This window comes from Meriones unguiculatus, chromosome 11, assembly GCF_030254825.1.
Source record: "Meriones unguiculatus strain TT.TT164.6M chromosome 11, Bangor_MerUng_6.1, whole genome shotgun sequence".
Taxonomy (NCBI): domain Eukaryota; kingdom Metazoa; phylum Chordata; class Mammalia; order Rodentia; family Muridae; genus Meriones; species Meriones unguiculatus.
In genome coordinates, this window is record NC_083359.1 from 54,060,989 (window position 1) to 54,080,546 (window position 19,558).

Here is a 19,558-nt window from a genome sequence, read left to right on the forward strand (position 1 = left end):
GTTTAACCAGTTGCAAGTACCCATGAGTCTCTGCAATCTTATATTTACCCATACTTTTCTGTGTACTTTTGAGACAGGATTTCATTGTGTAACCCAGGCTGGCTTATTTAGCTTATAGTCCTCTTTGTTCAGCCTCCTTACGTGCTGGGATATAAGCATTCAGAATAGTCCTGCCTCTTTTCTGTCGTTTCTAGTCTGTCTGAAGTATTTTCACCTAATCAGTCTACCTGACTTTTTTTTTTTCCCTTTCTTTATCTTTATTGGCTTCCTGTTTCTGCAGACTAGTACTGAGTACCTCAGTCTAGTATTAGAGAGCTTCCAAAGTCTTCATCAACTTTGCCAGCCTTATTTTCTATTTCTCACCCCTTTTTTGTTTTTTATTTTGTTTCTGGAAGTTCTTCCTTCCTTCCTTCCTTCCTTCCTTCCTTCCTTCCTTCCTTCCTTCCTTTTTTTCTCTTCTTTCCTTCCTTCCTTCCTTCCTTCCTTCCTTCCTTCCTTCCTTCCTTCCTTTCTCTCTCTCTCTCTCTTTTTTTTTTTTTTTTTTACATAGGGTTTCTCTGTGTGGCCCTGGCTGTTCTGGAACTCACTCTGTAGACCAGGCTAGCCTCAAACTTATAGATCTTCCTGCCTCTGCCTCCCGAGTGCTGGGACTAAAGGGGTGTACCACCACCACACAGCCTCTTCCTATATGTAGTTTTAATTGGGCTGGTATTAACTATTTGCTGTCCTCCATACACCCCCTCAGCTTTTTCTTTGCATGTGTTTTGCCTTAAGTCTGAAATATCTTTTTTGTGTGAATTTTTCCAAATTCTACCTACCCTTCAAATGCCACTTTTTGTGAAGTCATTAGTTCTGCCATCTCCTGTCAGCTGTAGTCCTTTATGCCCCCACACATTCCACCTGCAACTCTGTCATCTTTTACTTTTTCTGTGTTCTGAAATGCCAGAGTTGAAGAATATGAACTTGGGGTTATTCATCATATTATACCGTGCAGCAAAACCACAAAGAATCTTCTTCCTTCTTTCCTCCCTCCCTCCTTCTTCCCTCTCTTCTCTCCTTTCTCATTGAAAATGAACAAAGATATACCTTCAGTGGCTGAGAAATGCTCATTTCAGTGGAATGAAGTCCTCTAGCATGTCACTAAGCACCCTGGAGCATCTGTGCTAGCATCTTATGCACATAATAACAGCAGGCCAGGGCAGCAGGTCAGGTAGAAAGTGTAACGTCGGATTGTACTGTGTTGAGTGTCTTTCATACAGTGTTTAGCTTAAACAGACATGGAAATAACTGGAGCAAGTAGATCAAATGTCTGACTCTGCTGGCTGCATTGCAGGTTTGTGATCTATGTACTTAGATAGCTACATGTTAGGTGCAATTTAATATCTGATTCTCGCCTTGTTCTGAGTCCTTTCTGGGAACCTTTAAAGCAATAATTAATTGATTTAAATGAGAGCTTGCACATAATCTGGTAGAAACAAATTTATATTAGTATTTCTGTTGTCTTTAAAGGTCATACATGTATGCTGGGTAACAGAATGTACATACTTTAGAAAATATTTATGTTTTAATCTAGTTGTGGTGGCATATGCCTATATTCCCAGCTCTCAGGAGACAGAGGCAGAAGAATCGTAAGTTTGAGGTCAGCTTGGGCTATCTAGGGAGTTATATGTCAAAAAATTATTTTCTTGTTTTATGTAGTAGCAATTGACCTTAGGGCTTATGCATGCTAGGCATGCACTCTACCACTGGGCTGAATCCTCCCATTTAGATAAATGCACATATATGATATTAATTCAAACACATGCTATTTCTCAAGCATTCAGTTCCTCTTAGGTTCCCTTGCATTTCCACTTTTCGCTTTTCTAATGTATAGCTCAGAAAGCTTTCTGCAAGTCTGTGTTTAAGTCTGTCTTCTAATGGACATACCTTGCATAATTTTCAGTCTATTGAATATTTAGATTATTTTGTGGTTTTGTTTTTGCTGTTTCAAAGGACTGAACTGGTATCATTGTGTACACAGTCTGAGACTTGTGAGGAGAGTTCTAGAAAAAGAATGTCCAGAAGCATAGCTATTCAGAGGGTGTATACAGTTGTCATTGTTGGTTGTTTAAATTTTTGATGTCTGTGCCTGCACCAGTGGTATCAAAGTCTGTCTGATTAATATGACAGGCAGTGTGAAATTTAACAAAGATCCTAGATTTGGAACCAGTGAGGTTTGTCTTAAATGATAGCTGTATTGCTTCCTGACTGCATATCTTCTCTCCCAGTGCCCACTTTGTCTTATCGATGAGGCTGTTTCCTGGTCTGTAGACTATATCCATTAATTCCCACCTACAAAGGTACTGTAAGATAAATTTAGATTACTATATATAATGCTTACTATCGTGCCTTTCAAGTAGTTTCCACCAAGTGAATGGTGTTCCTCCCCTCCTGTAACCACAACCTAAAAGCTAATGAGATCAACAGACTCCATTTAGACATAACTGCTCATTTTCAGGATCTTACTTAAGTAGCTGAGTATTGCCTGGCCCTTGATCATCTTAAGAATCAGAATTTGACAACCAACCATATCTTTTCGTAGCCACCATCATGGTAGGTCACTGGTGATGACTTGGGAGATGCCCTTATTTAGTGTGTCTGCCCCTTTCCTTCACAGCTAACTAGCGTAGTCTCTGCCTCTATAGATGTCATTGTCCCTGAGAATGGAGAAACAATAGGCACCAGAGAGATCAAATCCTGCATCCGGCAGATCCAGGAGCTCATCATCTCTAGGCTTAACCAGGCAGTAGCCAACAAGCTGATCAGCTCAGTGGATTACCTACGGGAAAGCTTCGTCGGGACCCTGGAACGGTGTCTGCAGAGCCTTGAAAAATCACAGGATGTCTCAGTTCATATTACTAGCAATTATCTCAAACAGGTATGAAGAGAATGGTTGGTAAGGCACTATGTCACAGATAACATCTAGAACAATTCACACACAAGCCCAACCTCAAATTAGACCCTTTGAAACAGTCTAGTGGAAACTTCATTTTGTTTTCCTATTTCATGACTACTGCCTGGGGGAGGTGCTTTGAGTTGTAAAATTATAGTTGATAAAAAATGAATATAAAGTAAAATAGGGGTGATGAACTTGAATTGACACTATATGTGTATTTGTGTGTGTGTGTTATATATGAATAAATTTGGGGGCGTTTGGACTAGTCTATAATTCTTTTGTTTGGACCAACAGAAGGAAGGAGTGGGGCACATAGTAGCCAAGACTGGCCTGGCATTGAACTTGCTATTTTGGTCAAAGCTGGCCCTGAATTCCTGATTCTTCTGGAATTAATTACAGACATGTGCTATATCTGGAGAGATTGTGGGTTTTCTGTTATTGTTTGTTTGTTTGAGAAAGGGTCTCACTTATGTGGGTCTGGCTGACTGGGAACTTGCTATGTAAGAACAGGCTGGCCTCACAGAGACTGGTTTTCCTCTTCCAAGTGCAGGGATTAAAGGTATGCATCACCACACACAACTTGAAGTTGTTAAAAAATGACAGCTTATGCTCCTTCATGTGTTCTCTTTCAGATCTTAAATGCTGCTTACCATGTTGAAGTTACATTTCACTCGGGGTCCTCAGTTACAAGGATGCTTTGGGAACAAATCAAGCAGGTGAGCATTCCTCAGAGGAGTCTTTTCAGTGCATGTTTGGCTCACCTACATTTCAAAGTAGGGTGGCCATTATTTTGGTTTGCCTCTCTGAGAGAATTCTGTTGAATGCCTATTCTCAATAACTACCAGTGTTCCCTTCAACTCTTAAAAAGCTGTGGATTCATGTAACTTGATGAAGCCACAAAATTCCACCTCATTTCTTTTGTTCAGCCTAAATATTTTCTCAAAAGTATATATTGTTGGGGCTGGGAGATAGAGCTTGGTGATAGATGGTTTGCCCAACATATGCAAGGCCATGAGTTTGATTCTTCAGTACCACAAGAGTAAACACATAAATAACAAAAATCTAGACATTGAATAGGTTATGGTGGGGCGTGCCTTTAATCCCAGCACATACAGGCAGGCAGATCTCTGTGCGCTCAAGGCCAGCTTGATCTATATATAATAAGTTCCAGGATAGCCAGGGCTATGTAGAGAGAGACCCTGTCTCAAACAAACACACACACAACTAGACATTGCTGTTAGGAGCCAAGAATGTGGTTCCTGTCCTGGACTTGTATCTGTGTAGAGTTATTGCTGCTTCAGAAGAAGAGTCATTAGTTATTCCCTGTTACATCCCCTGAATACACACCTCGAGGGGTGTGAGCACTTAGATTAGGGCTACTTTTCATTGGTGTTTTCCTCTGGCTGAACCCTAGTTTTGAGATAGATGGAGTTAGAGACCATGTTGGATTTTATAGGCTCCTGCCCTGAAAGCTGTTCCCAAAGAATGAAAACTCAGAGAAGGAAGGACATTGTTGGAGTTGAGTGGCGGTTTCTTCTTCCATCAGTGATCTTACTGTCCTCAACTTGGCAGATTATCCAGCGTATCACATGGGTGAACCCACCTACCATCACTCTGGAATGGAAGAGGAAGGTGGCCCAGGAAGCCATAGACAGTCTCAGCGCCTCCAAGTTGGCCAAGAGCATTTGTAGCCAGTTCCGCACTCGGCTCAATAGTTCTCACGAGGCTTTTGCAGCCTCCTTGAGGCAGGTGGGTATGCAGGGAAGGAGTGAAAGCTGCAATAATCAAAAAAGCCTCCTCTAGAGGGAAATAATTTGCTTTCTGCTAGCCTTATAGTTAAAAAAAAAAAAATCAGTTAAAGGATAATATGTTGCAGGAAGTTTTGTCAACAGATTTTTCCTGTTGATTTTTTTCTAACTCTAGGAAAGTTAGAGGGAATGCAGTTAATTTCTTCCCATATAGCTGAGCAAGAAAAGATATAGAGGAGTACAAGCTTTATATAAGTTTATTCGATGTTTTAAGAATAAATGATAGGCTGGGCTTGGTGGTGCATGGCTTTAATCCCAGCACTTGGGAGGTAGTGGCAGATGGATCTCTCTAAGTTTGAGGCCAGCCTGGTACACAGAGAAACCCTGTCTTGAACAAACAAACAAATGACAAAAAAAAAAAAAAAAAAGAATAAATGACTTTCTAACTTCATTCCAGTTTACAGTTATGTGTTTCTTCTTTCTTTCTCACACACACACACAGAGAATGAGTAGATGTGATTATGTATCTAAGAGGAAGATGACTATTGACAATTCACTGTCATTGTATTAAACATGTCATATACATGTCAGTTCTCCATTTGGCACAAGAGAGATATTGTTATTTCTGTGTAACAGGTGGGGAAGCTGAGGTGAGGGACTTTAGAAGTCTTATGTTGTCTTTTTCTGCTTCCCTTCTAGCTAGAAGCTGGCCATTCTGGCCGGCTGGAGAAAACCGAAGATCTGTGGTTAAAGGTGCGAAAAGATCATGCCCCCCGTCTGGCCCGCCTTTCATTAGAGAGCCGGTCTTTACAGGATGTCTTGCTTCACCGTGAGTTCTTGTTTCTTTCTGTAGATTGGAGGAACTTCAGGATCTTCTGGCATTTTTATACCTGGCCTCCAAAAATCCTAATGTCTCAGGCTACTACTATTTTGCCAAGCTGCCTCAGCACTTAGTGATGTTTTTTAATTCCTGTTTGGTTCTGCTGCTTATGTAATATAATGATGATCAAAGTTTATTCAGAGTCATCCAACTCAGTTATTTTCTACTGGGTAGAACACCTGAATTTCTTCCCAATGCATCACTGCATAACTACAACTTCTGGTCTAGGCAGTTTGCATCTAAGACTTTTAAAGAGAATTCTTATTCTACGTGCCTTATTTCTGTCTTTATATCTTATAGGTAAACCTAAATTAGGACAGGAACTAGGCCGGGGCCAATATGGTGTGGTGTACCTGTGTGACAACTGGGGGGGACACTTCCCTTGTGCCCTCAAGTCAGTTGTTCCTCCAGATGAGAAACACTGGAATGATCTGGCACTGGAGTTTCACTACATGAGGTAAGTCTTAGTTTCAGTCATCTCTCTGGGGAAGACCTAGAGAAGCCAAATGGCTGGGATAAGTTTTGAACCATGAGATACAGCATGTCCCACCTCTCTGCATCTAGATTTCAAAATGTTTTTTTTTTTAATTTTTTTGTTCCATTTTATTTTTATTTTTTAATTCTTTATTAATTACACTTTATTCACTTTGTATCCCCTCCTGTGGTTGCCTCCCTCCTCCCGTCCCAATCCCTCCCTTCCTCCACCCTCTGCATGCATGCCCCTCCCCAAGTCCACTGATAGGGGAGGTCTTCTTTTCCTTCCTTCTGATCCTAGTCAATTAGGTCTCATCAGGAATGGCTGCATTGTCTTCTTCTGTGGCCTGGTAATGCTGCTTCCCCCTCAGGCCAAACAGTTCATTTCAGAGATAGTCCCTGTTCCTATCAAAATAGAACCCACTTGGATATTGAACTGCCATGGGCTACATCTGTGCAGGGTTATCTCCATGTTATAACTAGTGTTTTTAGTCCAGAATGCTATCTTTCTCAAATCTTCATTCTGTTATTTTTGTTAGTCACTAAGGATTGTCAGTATTGATAATCCATGTTTTTGTTTTTGTTTTTTGGCCTTGGTAGTGAAGCAGTTTTCTTTTCCCTCTTTCTGGACTTTGACCAAGTTGGCTGTGAGGCTTTTTTTTTCTACATCCTGGCATCTCATGCAGAATTAGAGCTCAAGTATGGTGGGTGGCCTGAACCTCTCTTTCTCATAGGTCTTTGCCAAAGCATGAACGATTGGTGGATCTCCATGGATCAGTCATTGACTACAACTATGGTGGTGGCTCCAGCGTTGCTGTACTGCTTATTATGGAACGGCTACACCGGGACCTCTACACGGGGCTGAAGGTGAGTGGGGCAGCTAGTGACCGCCCGCCAGGAGCCAGGATCAACCCTTCCTTCCTGGACTTCATCCTTTCCTGTTTATTCAGAACTTCTCACTTTCATAAAAATTGGAGTAATCTAGCTTTACTGAATTATTTCAAGAAAATGTCAAACATTTTTCAGAGTCCATTTCTGCCCCAGTGTATAACTATAATGCTTTTATTCACTACTTTAAAAATTTTTTTGTTTGTTTATTTGCTTGCATTTTATTTTATTTTATTTTATTTTATTTTATTTTATTTTATTTTATTTTATTTTTTCGAGACAAGGTCTCACTATGTAGCACTGGCTGGCTTGGAATTGGGCTGTGTAGATTAGGCTGGCCTCTAACTGTGGAGTGCTAGGATTAAAGGCATGTGCTACCAGTTTACTCCATCTTGATATCCTGTATGTGATGAATAAGACTAAAATAGCTTCTTGTTACTTTTCTGGATAAAGCCAGTTTTTGTTAAATGAACAAGTATGACTGACTTTTTGGTGCATGGCCTTGTTTTAAGCACCATTAAGCAACATCAAAATGTATAATTCCAGGCACTTTAAAGAGACTGTAGTCAGTGAATACTCCATCTGGATGTTATGTTTGAGTTTGACATGTGCACACTGGTGTGTAGAACTTGTAAACTTTGAAAGATGAGCTACACCATGGGAAAGGAACAACATGCCAGAGTACATGCAGACTAGACTTCTAGACTCATTAGACAGCTAGTTTATTTTAGGAAGAGAGATAAAGTACAAAGAAATCTCACTATCAAACTATACAGGACTAAAGTGTGAAGAATTCAAGCAAAGGGTTGGAAAGATGGCACTATCTGTAAACTTCCTGTCGTGAGAGCACAAGGATTTAGGGTCAAAACCCTTATGAAAATCTGGGCATGAGGATGTGTGCTTATAACCTAGCATTACAAAGATAAGCTTCAGGTTTCCTGAGAGACCATCTTTAAAAAATACAGGTAAATGGGGACTGTAGAGGTGACTCAGTTGTTAAGAGTACTTGCTTTTCTTGCAGAGGACCTGAGTTCCATTCTGAGCAAGTACATGGTAGCTCACAGTCATATGTAACTCCAGTTCCAGTGGCTCCAACTTCCTCCTCTGTCCTCTACAGGCACTGCATGCATATGGTGTGCATACATACATGCAGGGAAACACTCATACACATAAAATAAACAAACTAAAAAATAAAGATGGAGGGTAATCCAGGAGAGATTCAACACCCACATAGGTGTTCCCACAGACTCCATACCACCACAAACACAACATGCAAAAATTTAAAAGGAATCAAGTCAGTTAGAGATCCTGAGAGGATCTGCAATCTACACATTCTACCATAAGTTCCAATAAGGTTTAAAGTGAAATCGCTTATATGGGGCTGGATGTAGCTTAGTGATAAGAGTACTTGCCCCTACATATGGGGCAGAGAGAGAGAGTCAGACAGACAGACAGACAGACAGACACATGCATTGGGGGCAATCATAAAGTCACTCATAAGTTCTTGTTATATAATCTTGATTTTTAAAGATAAATTGGAGTATGCCACCGAAGAATTTCACTTGAGGAAAGGTGAGACTCTCAGTTGTATGCTGAGTTTAAATCCCCTAAAAAGTCACCAATAGGGAATTAGGTTTCTCCTGTCTGCACCCTACATCAGAGCTGAGTATAAGGAGAGAGAAGCTGATGTCAGAGTCTCTGAATTCCCTGTAAGAACTTACTTGCAGACTTTCAGAAGTAAGGTAGAGAAAACTCAGAAATGTTTCCAGGAATTACAAGAATTAAAGAGATGAAAACGAGACTCCAAATAGTTTCCTCTTTATCTCAGGGGCACCTGAAGTTTTTCTATAAGTGGGCTAGAAGACCCACTTGAGATTTTGGAAGAAATTAACATGACATTCAGAATCCCAAAAAACATAAATTAAAGCAATCAGAATGACTTTGGAATAGGAACCCATAAAAATCAAGCCTGGGCTAACCAAGCCTATGAAATCAGGGAAAGCAAGTCTCCCATGAATCAGCAGTGCCAGAGTTGCTCTGTTGGTGGGAGTGAGTCCTCATACCTTTTCTGCTCAGATCTGGGTGTGGTCCTGATGACCAACTGCAGCCTGCAAAAGGCTTCATTTTGCTTTGTGTCCTGTACAGCTTGTTCTTCTCTGCACTTCCCATTTACTGTTCTACCCTCTTATGCCACCATAAGTCATTTAGTTGCTCACAATTGGGCGTCTTGGTTAGGTTAAGGAATTTGGCTTTTATGACATCTAGGCTCTTTTGTGTTCCCAGGCAGGGCTGACCCTGGAGACACGTTTGCAGATAGCTCTGGATGTGGTGGAGGGAATTCGCTTTCTGCACAGCCAAGGGCTTGTTCATCGGGATATCAAACTCAAAAATGTGCTGGTAAGAAAGAACTATATTCAAAGAGGATTCTCTGCCTCTGCAGAGGGTCTGTGTAAAAGGCACTTTGATTCTAGGGAAAGTCTACATGGAAAGCAGGAGAGCTAACTCCCTGGTGGGTGGATGGTGTCCTGGACTTAAGCTTAAGGAGCAATTTCAACAGACTACCTTGTGTTGAATACTTTTTCCTCCACTGTTGAGAAATTTTAACTTCACAGAAAAGTTAACAGTGACATAATGGAGACTCAGATTTTTTAATTTATTTTCCTGCATCATATGAAAGTACGTTGCTGATAACACTTCAGTCCTAAATATGTCAGTGTGTCTCTCCTAAGACGAGGCTTCTACATAATTAAGATGCCATTACCACACTCAAGAAATGTAACATTGATACAGTATTATTAGTAACATATATTGTTATTGTCTCCATTATAGCTAGTTGCTCCAAATATGGTGTACTTGGTATTTTCTTGTTGTTTTTGTTTTCTTATCTAGGTTCTAATCCAAGAATTCTACATTTTGTATATTTTGTTATCATGTGATTTAATTTCAGCCTTCTTTAATCTAGAAGAATCTTTGCCCCCCCCCCTTTTTTTGGTCTTTGTATCATTGGTATGTTTGAGGAGTGTATGCCTTTGTTATTGTTTAGGGCTTGATCAGAGATGTTAGATGAGGGTTGACATACATAAATGCACCGTACAAGGTCATATTACATAAATCATAAAGAATTGTTTGACAGATTCCTCTGGAACATCTGTTAGGATCAGTGAAGTGGCTGTACAAGCTATGGTACCTGTTATTACATAGTGGAAGGAGAGAACAGGCTCCCACAAGTTGTCCTCTGACCTACACATATACAAAGTAAACAAATAAAATGTAATAATATAGGAAAAAATACCTTCCTGTATCATTTGGCAACACCCTATGAAGTTGAAGTTAGGGGGAGAGAAAGATAGTCCAGAAATTTTAGATAGATAATAGACAATCAATAACCAGATGAAGCACATTTATTCTCTAAAATCAACTTTTGTGTATTTGTTTTTGTATCATTGTTGTTCTTTCTACTGTGCTAGGGTAAAGCCAGGGTCTGGCCCATGCTGGTCCAGGTCTTTGCCACAGAGCTACACCCTAGCCCTCTATTAGAGCTTTAAGAATTAAAGAATCACTTTGGCTGACAAAGAGGGAAATTAGGTGCCAACATGTTTTTCTCATTTACAGACCTTCATTATTAATTCTTCCAAGAGTAGAGTGATCCTAGTATGTGCCAGGGATATAAAGATGAAAGAAACAATCCCTGCCACCATGTTGCTCACAATCTGGGAAAAGGACAGGGACAGGATGAGTCTGAGACTGGAGGTTGGAGGCCAGACTTATTAAGTACTGCTTTGAGGCCATGTATACAGACACAAGGTGACTCTGATCTGCTACTTTTGGCAGCTGGACAAACAAAACCGTGCCAAGATCACTGATTTAGGATTCTGCAAGCCAGAAGCTATGATGTCAGGCAGCATTGTGGGGACACCAATCCATATGGCCCCTGAACTTTTCACAGGTAAGGCTAGAGGGCAAAAATGAGTTTAGGCAGACCCCAGTGCTCTGACCTGGCGTCTATCCCTCAGGGTAAGTAGTGTGTACCAGTACTGCTGGCAGGTCTGACAATGAAGAAACCAGAACAGAGGGAGAGTAAAGAGGTAAAAAAAAGTGAGAAAGAAAAGTACAAATATAAATGGGAATTACCAGGTACTCTTTTGTATATGTGTCTTGGTTATTAGCATTGTAATTGCCATACTTAGCACTTACTTAATCATAAAGTATTGGCTGAATAATGTCTAAATGATGAAACCTGTCATTAAAGAACTTATCAACATGGAGATCTATTGAGAGGTAAAATGATTTGGAAGCGATAAAAGGCACCATTAAAAGCTAAATTACATGGGGTGGAGAGAAGTCTTGGAGGTTAAGAGCACTGTCTGCTCTTCCAGAGGTCCTAAGTTCAACTCCCAGCAACCACATAGTTGCTCACAACCATCTATACCTTCTAATGCCCTCTTCTGGCGTGCAGTTGTACATGCAGATAGAGTGTTCATATACATAAAATAAATAAAATCTTAAAAAAAAAAGAAGCTAAATTTCAGGTGCTGTGATGCACTGCTAAGGCAGAGTAAAAGAACAAATTGAGGTTGAAATGCTGGATGGTTTTATGGTAGAAGTGAGATTTGGGATAACACTTGTGGTTTTTGTGGAAAATTTGGTAGTGTAAAGGGAACTTGGGTTTAAGTGTATACTTTTTGGTAGACAGGGCAGGTTTGCTTCTGGCTATCTTATTTTACTTAATCCTTACAGCAATCCTGTGATGATATTGGTATATTTTTATGTCAGATTAATAGATAAAATTGGGATCAGATTGACAAAGTAACTGACTCTTAAAACACTGAGGTAGAAGGCAATGGACCTGACTTGAATCTAGGCCTTACTGTCTTTACAGTCCAACCATATATCTTGAAGGCAGAGGGCATCTGAAGGTTCAAGAAGGGGAAATAGTAAGGGATATTACAAAATGGTGAATAGTGACAGATAAGGCCAGAGAAATACAGAGGTTGAAAACCTTGTAGAGGGCTAAGGTTTTGCAGATAAGGAGGTGCTGAGCTTTTGAGCAGGGAGGAGAGCATATGTCTGGAAAGCTTTGCAGCATTGATAGAGGGGATGAAAGGGAGAAGAATCAGAGTGAGGTGACCAGTTAGGCAAAGATTTGTGCCCATGGCTAGTTTGGTACCAATGCTGAAACAAACAGGGTTACAGGTTTGAGATGAATTCAGAAGACAATGGGAAAGTGTTTTAATTTTATTGTTGAGTGTTGAAGAGAAAAAAAATTGGCTGGCATGGAAGGTTGAAACTGAGCTGGAGTGGATGGGAGAGTGATGGTTCTGTTCCAAGGAAGAAATCATAGGTCAGTCACTAGTGTTTACATGAGGAAAATTTTGAATGCATTTCAATTTCTTTAAGAGTATTTTATGTCTGGATATATTGCCTGCATGTGTACTATGAGTATATCTGGTGCTCAAGGTTATTGAATCTCCTGGGAACTGGAATTACAGGTGTCTGTGAGCAATATGGGTGCTGGGAATCAAATCCCAGTCCTCTGTAAGAGCACCAAGTGTTCCAAACTACTGAACTATCTCTCCAGCCCCTGACTTCCATTCATTTCATAGAAGTTGTCACTTGGCTCTTCATCATGTAATACACAGAAGAAGTAGGATTAGTGCGTAGCACTTGTCCAACCTTCACTGGAGCCAATAGGAAAGCTTTTCTTTTCCTGTTTACCTTGTTTCTGAACTGTTACTCTACCCTGGCTGCTGCTTACTTAAATCCCTTTTATTACTGTCCACCCTATTGCGATCAGAAGAATATTTCTAAAATATGTTCTCCTTTTGTACCTCTACTAAGACCTTCTGGCCCTACCTTCTGTATGGCCCTTTAGAATTGATCTTGCAGACTGTCCCATTAAGGTGAAAGGCCTTGTTTTCCTTCTCTTTTGACCAATTTTCATCTCTGTTTTAGCATCTAGCTTCCTGTGTTATAAAAGGGGCCTTTCAAGTGTGTCCTGCCTTCCAGGCAAGTTGTGAAGAACAGCAGATATCAAAAGCTTTTAAAAAGTGTGTAAGGGAAGTTGGAGAGATGGCTCAGAGGTTAAGAGCACTGGCTGCTCTTCCAGAGGTCCTAAGTTCAATTCCCAGCAACCACATGGTGGCTTATAACTATCTATGATGAGATCTGGTGCCCTCTTCTGGTGTGCAGACAGAACAGTGTCTACATAATCAATCAATCAATCAATCTTAAAAAGAAAAGTGTGTAAGCACCTATAGCGTCAAGATGGTGGCTCACTGTTGATCATCTGTCTTTACTGTAGGAAAGTATGATAATTCTGTGGATGTCTATGCTTTTGGGATCCTTTTCTGGTACATCTGCTCTGGCTCTATCAAGCTCCCTGAGGCATTTGAGAGGTGTGCTAGCAAAGACCATCTCTGGAATAATGTGCGCAGAGGTAAGAACCACCAAGCCTCTTGGCTTTAACCCTATCAGACAGCCTGGGCACCACAGCAGCTATCTTCTGGCCACTCCACAGCATGACCACACTAGACAGCCCATCATAGAATGCTAGAAGGACACTGTAAACCAATTTTTGTGTTTGGTTTTCTAAGCCAATGTATTTCAGTTTTCACCATTCCTGTTAAAAGGTGATAGCCTAAGTATCTGCAGTAGTATCAAACTCTGCTCTCCCAGACTGGCTGTACTTCCTTGCTCTTCTCTATAGGGACCCGTCCAGAACGTCTTCCTGTGTTTGATGAGGAGTGCTGGCAGCTGATGGAAGCATGTTGGGATGGTGACCCCTCCAAGAGGCCTCTCCTGGGCATTGTCCAGCCTATGCTCCGGAGCATTATGGACCGGCTCTGCAAGTACAGTTCTGAGCAAGCAAACAGAGGACTGGAAGATTCTACTTGAAGAGAAAAACCTTTCTCTTCCCCTCTGTTCCTTTTTTCCCTCTCACCTTTTGGCCGTGGGAAGAACTTGACATTTGTTCACTAAGAGAGCTCCCAATGGAACTGGTGCTTGTTGGCAACTTCAGACCTTCCTGGGCAGAGACGGCTTCTGGGCAGTGAAGAATTCAGTGGCTCTTTTAGTGTTCATACTGCCTTACACTGTCTCTTTGGCAAAAGATTGTCTCAGATGTGTAAAAGCTAAAGAATGTGACGTTCTGGCCTCAGAACTGAAAAGGAGGCAACTGTTACCACTGTCTATTCACTGTATGTTTCTAAAACAAGTGGAACACTGCAGTGCAGGGTATAGAACTATCATTTTTGTGACTTCAGCTTGAGCTGGAACCATTAAGTTCTATCCAATGGTAGAGACCACTTAGAAAACATAACCTTAGTTCATGATTGTAATAATCAGCATTGTATGACTGTAAAGGAAAACAACAACAACCAACCCAGCCAAATGTACCTTGTGGTTACCTGGTTCTTGTTCTCTGTAACCAGGATCTCAGGTTGTAATAAGTCAAAGCCCTAGGAGGCATCTGGGTGTGAAGCTGTCTGCCCTCACAATCCAGTGTGTTTACATTTCCGGGCCAGGGTATCCTGGTTTTTGTGGAGTAAGGCTAGCCCAAACAGAATCTGTTTGATTCTTGGGTCTTTCCCCACCCTCTACCCTTTTAGCCCTCAAAAAGGAGGGAAAACTTAAGATAACATGGTACTTGGACTTGAGAGACTGATCAGAAATAGACTATAATGTTGTTGTTGTTTTTAATGGGAAGTAGCCCAGGCTAGCCTTAAAGTCCGGCCTTTTGCCTCAGCCTTTATAGTGCTGGGATTACAGGCATATGCTACCATGCCCAGCTTTTAACTATAACTCACTCTTTTCTTCTTCTGTGCTAGAGATCAATCCAACAGCGCACATGTGCTGATAAGTGCTCTCCTACAAGCCACACCCCAGCTTCATATAGTTTGTAAAGTTCACTTTGAACACTAGGCACCATGAGCCTCATGACGACACAGTTGAGCATGGTCTCCTAAACACTCTTCAACAGTGCTTCAGAAACGCATGCAATGCTTTATACATGCAGACTATAATGGACAAGTGGAGGGCCAGTGTCTTTGGATTCATTGGCTCTGGCCTCATTTTGCAGAATGCTTAGTTTAGCTCTTAGAATTTTAACACCTACTCAACTATAGTTAGTTACTCTGCTCTGAGCATTAACATATTGCCCTCTGGAGACAGTAAGATATTCAGGAAACCAGGAGTTGTGAAAAAGAAATGAGTCATTGCTACTAGTTAGGTCTGCTGTGTGTGAAACATGAAGAGGTCTTGTTTAGTTAATAGACCTGTTGATCCTTGTTCTTGAGTCTGACTGTAATAAGAAGGCTATAGTTCCAGAATGAAAGCCATATTCCTAACATTCTTTGGACTGTTCAGCTCATATTTGGACTCATAAATAGGTTAGATTTTTTTCCTCATCCAGAATCCCTTTTCAGTCTACGGTCAGATTACAGGTTCTTCTTATTTTAAAAATTTAAAAAGCCTAGTCCCTACATTTTTCTGCTCCATGGGAGGAAGGGAGAGGCTAATGATAAGTAGGGAGACAAGCAGCAGTTTTATAGTTCATTCATTAAATGTATCTGAGAAAGGTCCAAGACACTCCTGAAAGTGTTCAGGCAAGCCAAAGGCCACATAAGGTATTTGGTGGCATTTTTTCAATGCTCAGCAGGCTGAGTATGTGGACACATGTTTAGTTTGTATGTATTTTACTTTATAACATTGTAAGCTAATTTTGGATTCTGTGGTTTTTGGCATCTATTATTATTTCAGTGATGAAATGTCATGAATGTACTGTATTGTATATCACTTAAGAGGACACTAGGCAGTCAGAGGAGTGTGGAGGCACTTGTGTGGTACAGGGCTTTACAGGGTCAAAGTTTTGAAGATTTACCTCTGGGCTGAGGGAGGAAGAAGGGTGGTATGAAGAGTTACCTTTACTGTGTGCCATCTTTCAGAACATTTCCATAAGGGCAGTTTACTCCAGCCTAGCAGTGATACCCAGCTGCTTCTTGGGTGCTGAAAGTCTGGCTACTCATTTTGATGTGGAATGGAGCAGCAGGCCTTTCTTCAAAGCAATCAGAAGAAATGCTGGCAGAGTCTGGACCCTGCATGGCTCATTTGTGCCCTAGAGCAATCTTTCACTGTTCTCAGAAAGAGGACTGCCCTGGTTGATGCCAGACCAAAGAGAGTCGCTTTTGACTCCATCGAGTTTAAGGGACAGGGCTAGGCAGCCATGGTTCAGCGCTAACACTAATGCTCAAGGAAATCAAGGAAAGGATGCATTCCTACCACAGCTAGAGCAGGAGAATGGTAAGCTCTGCACACTTGTCAGCTCCCCAAATGCATTTCTGTATTTTCACTTGAACTGCCAAACAGGTTAGAGCACTCAGGGTATGTGTAATTCAATGGTAGGATGTGCTTAGCATGCACTTGGCCTTGGGTTCAGTGTCTAGGGCCAACAAAAACAAAAACAAAATGCAAAGGTCAAAGAGGGGCTGGAAAATGTTTTTCTTGACAGAAGTGGCTTGGGTAGTAGGCCTGCAAAGTGACAACTGCACTAAATGACACTTTGTTTCTTGTTGTTGTTGTCTTATTTAGCACTGAGAAGCCCAGGGGATGGTTGAGTACAGTAACACTTAGGGAAACTTAGGCACCCTTTGTTCTTGCTCTGGAGAGATGCCCTGCTTGTTTGATCTAGCTTACTGGGAAAACTCCCAAGACTGTGTCAGGATCAATTAATAGCCTTGGAACAGTGCATTCCAAAGGAGGAGCTGCTTTAAGTGTTCAATACTTGCATTTTCTATTTGTTGGCTCAAATAGTTCACATATTCTTTAAAAGAAAATGAGGATTTAGTTTTCTAAATGTTGGGGTATGTGAAATTGAGCTAGTGTGTGTTAGTGAGGGTCAGGATGTGGTGGCCTTAAGACAGTTGTACTACAGACTCCCCTAGTAGTTCCAGCTAGTGCTGCTCTTCAAGAGTTTTATTTTAACTTCACCTGCTTTATTAGCATCCAGTGTGACTGACATAGTGGTGGAGACTGCAAACACCTGACACTGGGGAGACCAGAGGGTTGACAAGAAAATTAGTTTGGATAGCTTGCTGTTTTTGTTTGTTTGTTTTTTCTTTTTTGTCTTTATGTAATGTTTTTATTTGTCTTAAAGGACTAATGTTTATTATAGTGTTATATACAAGTATAACATATTGTGTAGAATAAAGTGCAATAACAAAAAAAATTTACTTTGACACAAATTTTATCCTCTGTACCCTCCTTTCCTGTGCAGTGTGGCTCTTCCCACACAGTGGGACCATTTTTTTTTTTTTTTGAGAGATACAGCCCTAGGTTTTGTCTCAGTGTGTCTTGAGTGGCTGCACTAGGTTTTGTGGAGTTGTTTATAAGATGTTAGGATATGGACACCACGTGTGCTATGTAATAAAGACCACATTAATATTTCAGTGTTACCCATTTGGCTTCAGCTTCTCCTCACTTCCCTTCACATGTTCACAGGATGTTCCCAAGCCCCACACCATAACCTGTTTTCCTTCCATTTGGGGAGATTGCTGTAATACTGCCAACTTTTTTAGCTTTGTTGACTGCAACATATTTCTTTCTCTTGACCTAATTCCACCAGTCTGCAGCTTTCCTAAGCAGGACTCTGGCATCTCAAATATCTTGGGTCTCCAACATAATCCAGGTTTCACCTTCACGGCTTCACAAAATGGGTTCTCTGGAGCTCCATGCACTGACATCAGACAGTGGCTTTCCTCATCTATAGAGGGAGATTCTACAATCCCTTTCTTGTATTTTTGACTCTAAAGCCAGAAACATGTGGCTGAAGCTACCAAGTTCTGGTGCTTGATGGGGCTGGAACTTGGCCTCCTGTTCAATTACATTTGCCTCTGCTTTCTGTTGTGGTGGTTTCCTTCACTGCTTGAGCGTTAATTCCTTTTCACAAGGTGTATATTTAGCTGGGTGGAGTCTTACCCTGAGGTCACCACCCTCTTTATTACATTTTTATTCCCATGAACAGGACTTAGCTCTGATTATACTTCCTAGCGCTCCTTTTCTCCTTGTATTTCTCTTTGACCAGCTTACTCGTTTTCATTCTAGATCTGCATGAGACTGATCACTGATAACCACACTACATAGTCAGTAACTGGCTCTCTCAAAATCTCCTCTGCCAACATCCTTAATCCAAAGCTCTTCAGTTTAGCCTCAGACAAGAGTTTTAGGACAAAGGTAAAAAGCAGCCACATTCTTTGCCAAAATATGACAAGAATGTTCTCTAGGCCACTTAGTAATATTCTTCCCCTCAGAAACTCCTTGAGCTGCCTTTCACAGTTCAAATCCTTCTCAGGAACTGTCTTCCCTGTTCCTGCTAGGACAGCCCATTAATCCTGCTTAAAGTGTCCAATCTCTTTTCCAAAGAGTCCCAAAGTCCAAAGTCCCAAAGTCTTCCATATTTCTCCAACAGCATAATCAGGCATGTCACAGCAATATCTGAGTCCCTGGTACCAACTTCCATCTTGGTCCCTGTTCTATTGCTGTGAAGAGACACCACGACCAAGCAACTCTTATAAAAGAAACAGCAAAGTTACTATGGGTTACTACAGATTGAAGTTTCTTATGGCCTTAAGGGATAGCTTGTTCCTTGTATATGCTGGAAACATTTCAAGACATGGGAAAAAAAGACTTCAATAAAGCTGGTTATCAATCTGTTCCTACAATGAAAACCATAGATAGAATGGCTTTTAAGTAGAACAATCTTGTTTCTCACAGTTCTACAGGCCAGGGCAGTTCTGCTTCATGACCTAAAAAGGAGATTAATGCTGTGTCTTCATAATGGAAGAGCGGAAGGACAAAGAGATACATATTATACCCTCACATGGCAAAAGAGATGGAGAGGCACAGTGGCTACTGCAACAAGTGCCTAGTTATAAAATGAAATGGCTAGCTACTAGACTCTACATCTATGTGATCTGATAAAGAAGGGTTGAGAAATCTGGGCAGTGGTGGTGGTGGCACATGCCTTTAATGCTAGAGTTCAGGAGGCAGAGGCAGGTAGATCTGAGTTCTGAGTTTGAGGCCAGCCTGGTCTACAGAGTGAGTTCCAGGACAACCAAGGCTACACACAGACACCCTGTCTCAAAAAACTAAATGGAGGTGGTATCAATGTAAGAGAAAACATTGAGATAGGGGGACCAGGGAAAAGCAGCAGAAATTCACAAAAAGAACACAGGCCATGTTACACTGCCTACCCTAGAGTCAGGGGAAATAGAAATTGAGGGAATACTGATGAAAAAGGCTGACAGCCCAAATTTCAGGGCAAGTCTCCAGCCTTCACAAGCCTCCAAATCCAAATGCAGGGCTTGCTGAAACAGTGGCTTCTCCTGTGGGGTGTCTCAGCAATGAGAAGAGTCCCCCTAGTTTAGAGGGCTGTGGCAGGGCACCATCTTGAGACTATTTAACCTGAGCTATCTTGAGGGCCAGAGAAAAGGAATAGTCTGAAGTAATGATGCCTTAATTAAACTTTCTACAGCCCCAGGGCAAGAGATGGCCCTGGGAAACAGCTATGGAAAGCAGGAGGGCTGGGTACTGGCCAGCTGAAAAGTCCAATTAGCATGCAACTCAGACAGTGAAGTGCAG

At 41.3% G+C, this 19,558-nt stretch overlaps 1 protein-coding gene across 2 annotated transcripts in view; it reads left to right on the forward strand.

The window, feature by feature from the left end:
• The window catches only part of Dstyk (dual serine/threonine and tyrosine protein kinase), a 51,461-nt gene extending 34,088 nt beyond the window's left edge, over positions 1 to 17,373 (forward strand). For both annotated transcript variants that reach the window (XM_021636404.2, XM_060364271.1), the window contains exons 4-13: positions 2,685 to 2,917; positions 3,568 to 3,651; positions 4,508 to 4,684; positions 5,383 to 5,512; positions 5,864 to 6,020; positions 6,772 to 6,904; positions 9,209 to 9,322; positions 10,757 to 10,871; positions 13,227 to 13,361; positions 13,632 to 17,373. In XM_021636404.2, the coding sequence (XP_021492079.1) occupies positions 2,685 to 2,917; positions 3,568 to 3,651; positions 4,508 to 4,684; positions 5,383 to 5,512; positions 5,864 to 6,020; positions 6,772 to 6,904; positions 9,209 to 9,322; positions 10,757 to 10,871; positions 13,227 to 13,361; positions 13,632 to 13,819 (1,466 nt within the window). In that variant the 3' untranslated portion in view covers positions 13,820 to 17,373. The remainder of the gene's footprint in view (positions 1 to 2,684; positions 2,918 to 3,567; positions 3,652 to 4,507; positions 4,685 to 5,382; positions 5,513 to 5,863; positions 6,021 to 6,771; positions 6,905 to 9,208; positions 9,323 to 10,756; positions 10,872 to 13,226; positions 13,362 to 13,631) is intronic.
• The last annotated feature ends 2,185 nt before the right edge of the window (positions 17,374 to 19,558 follow it).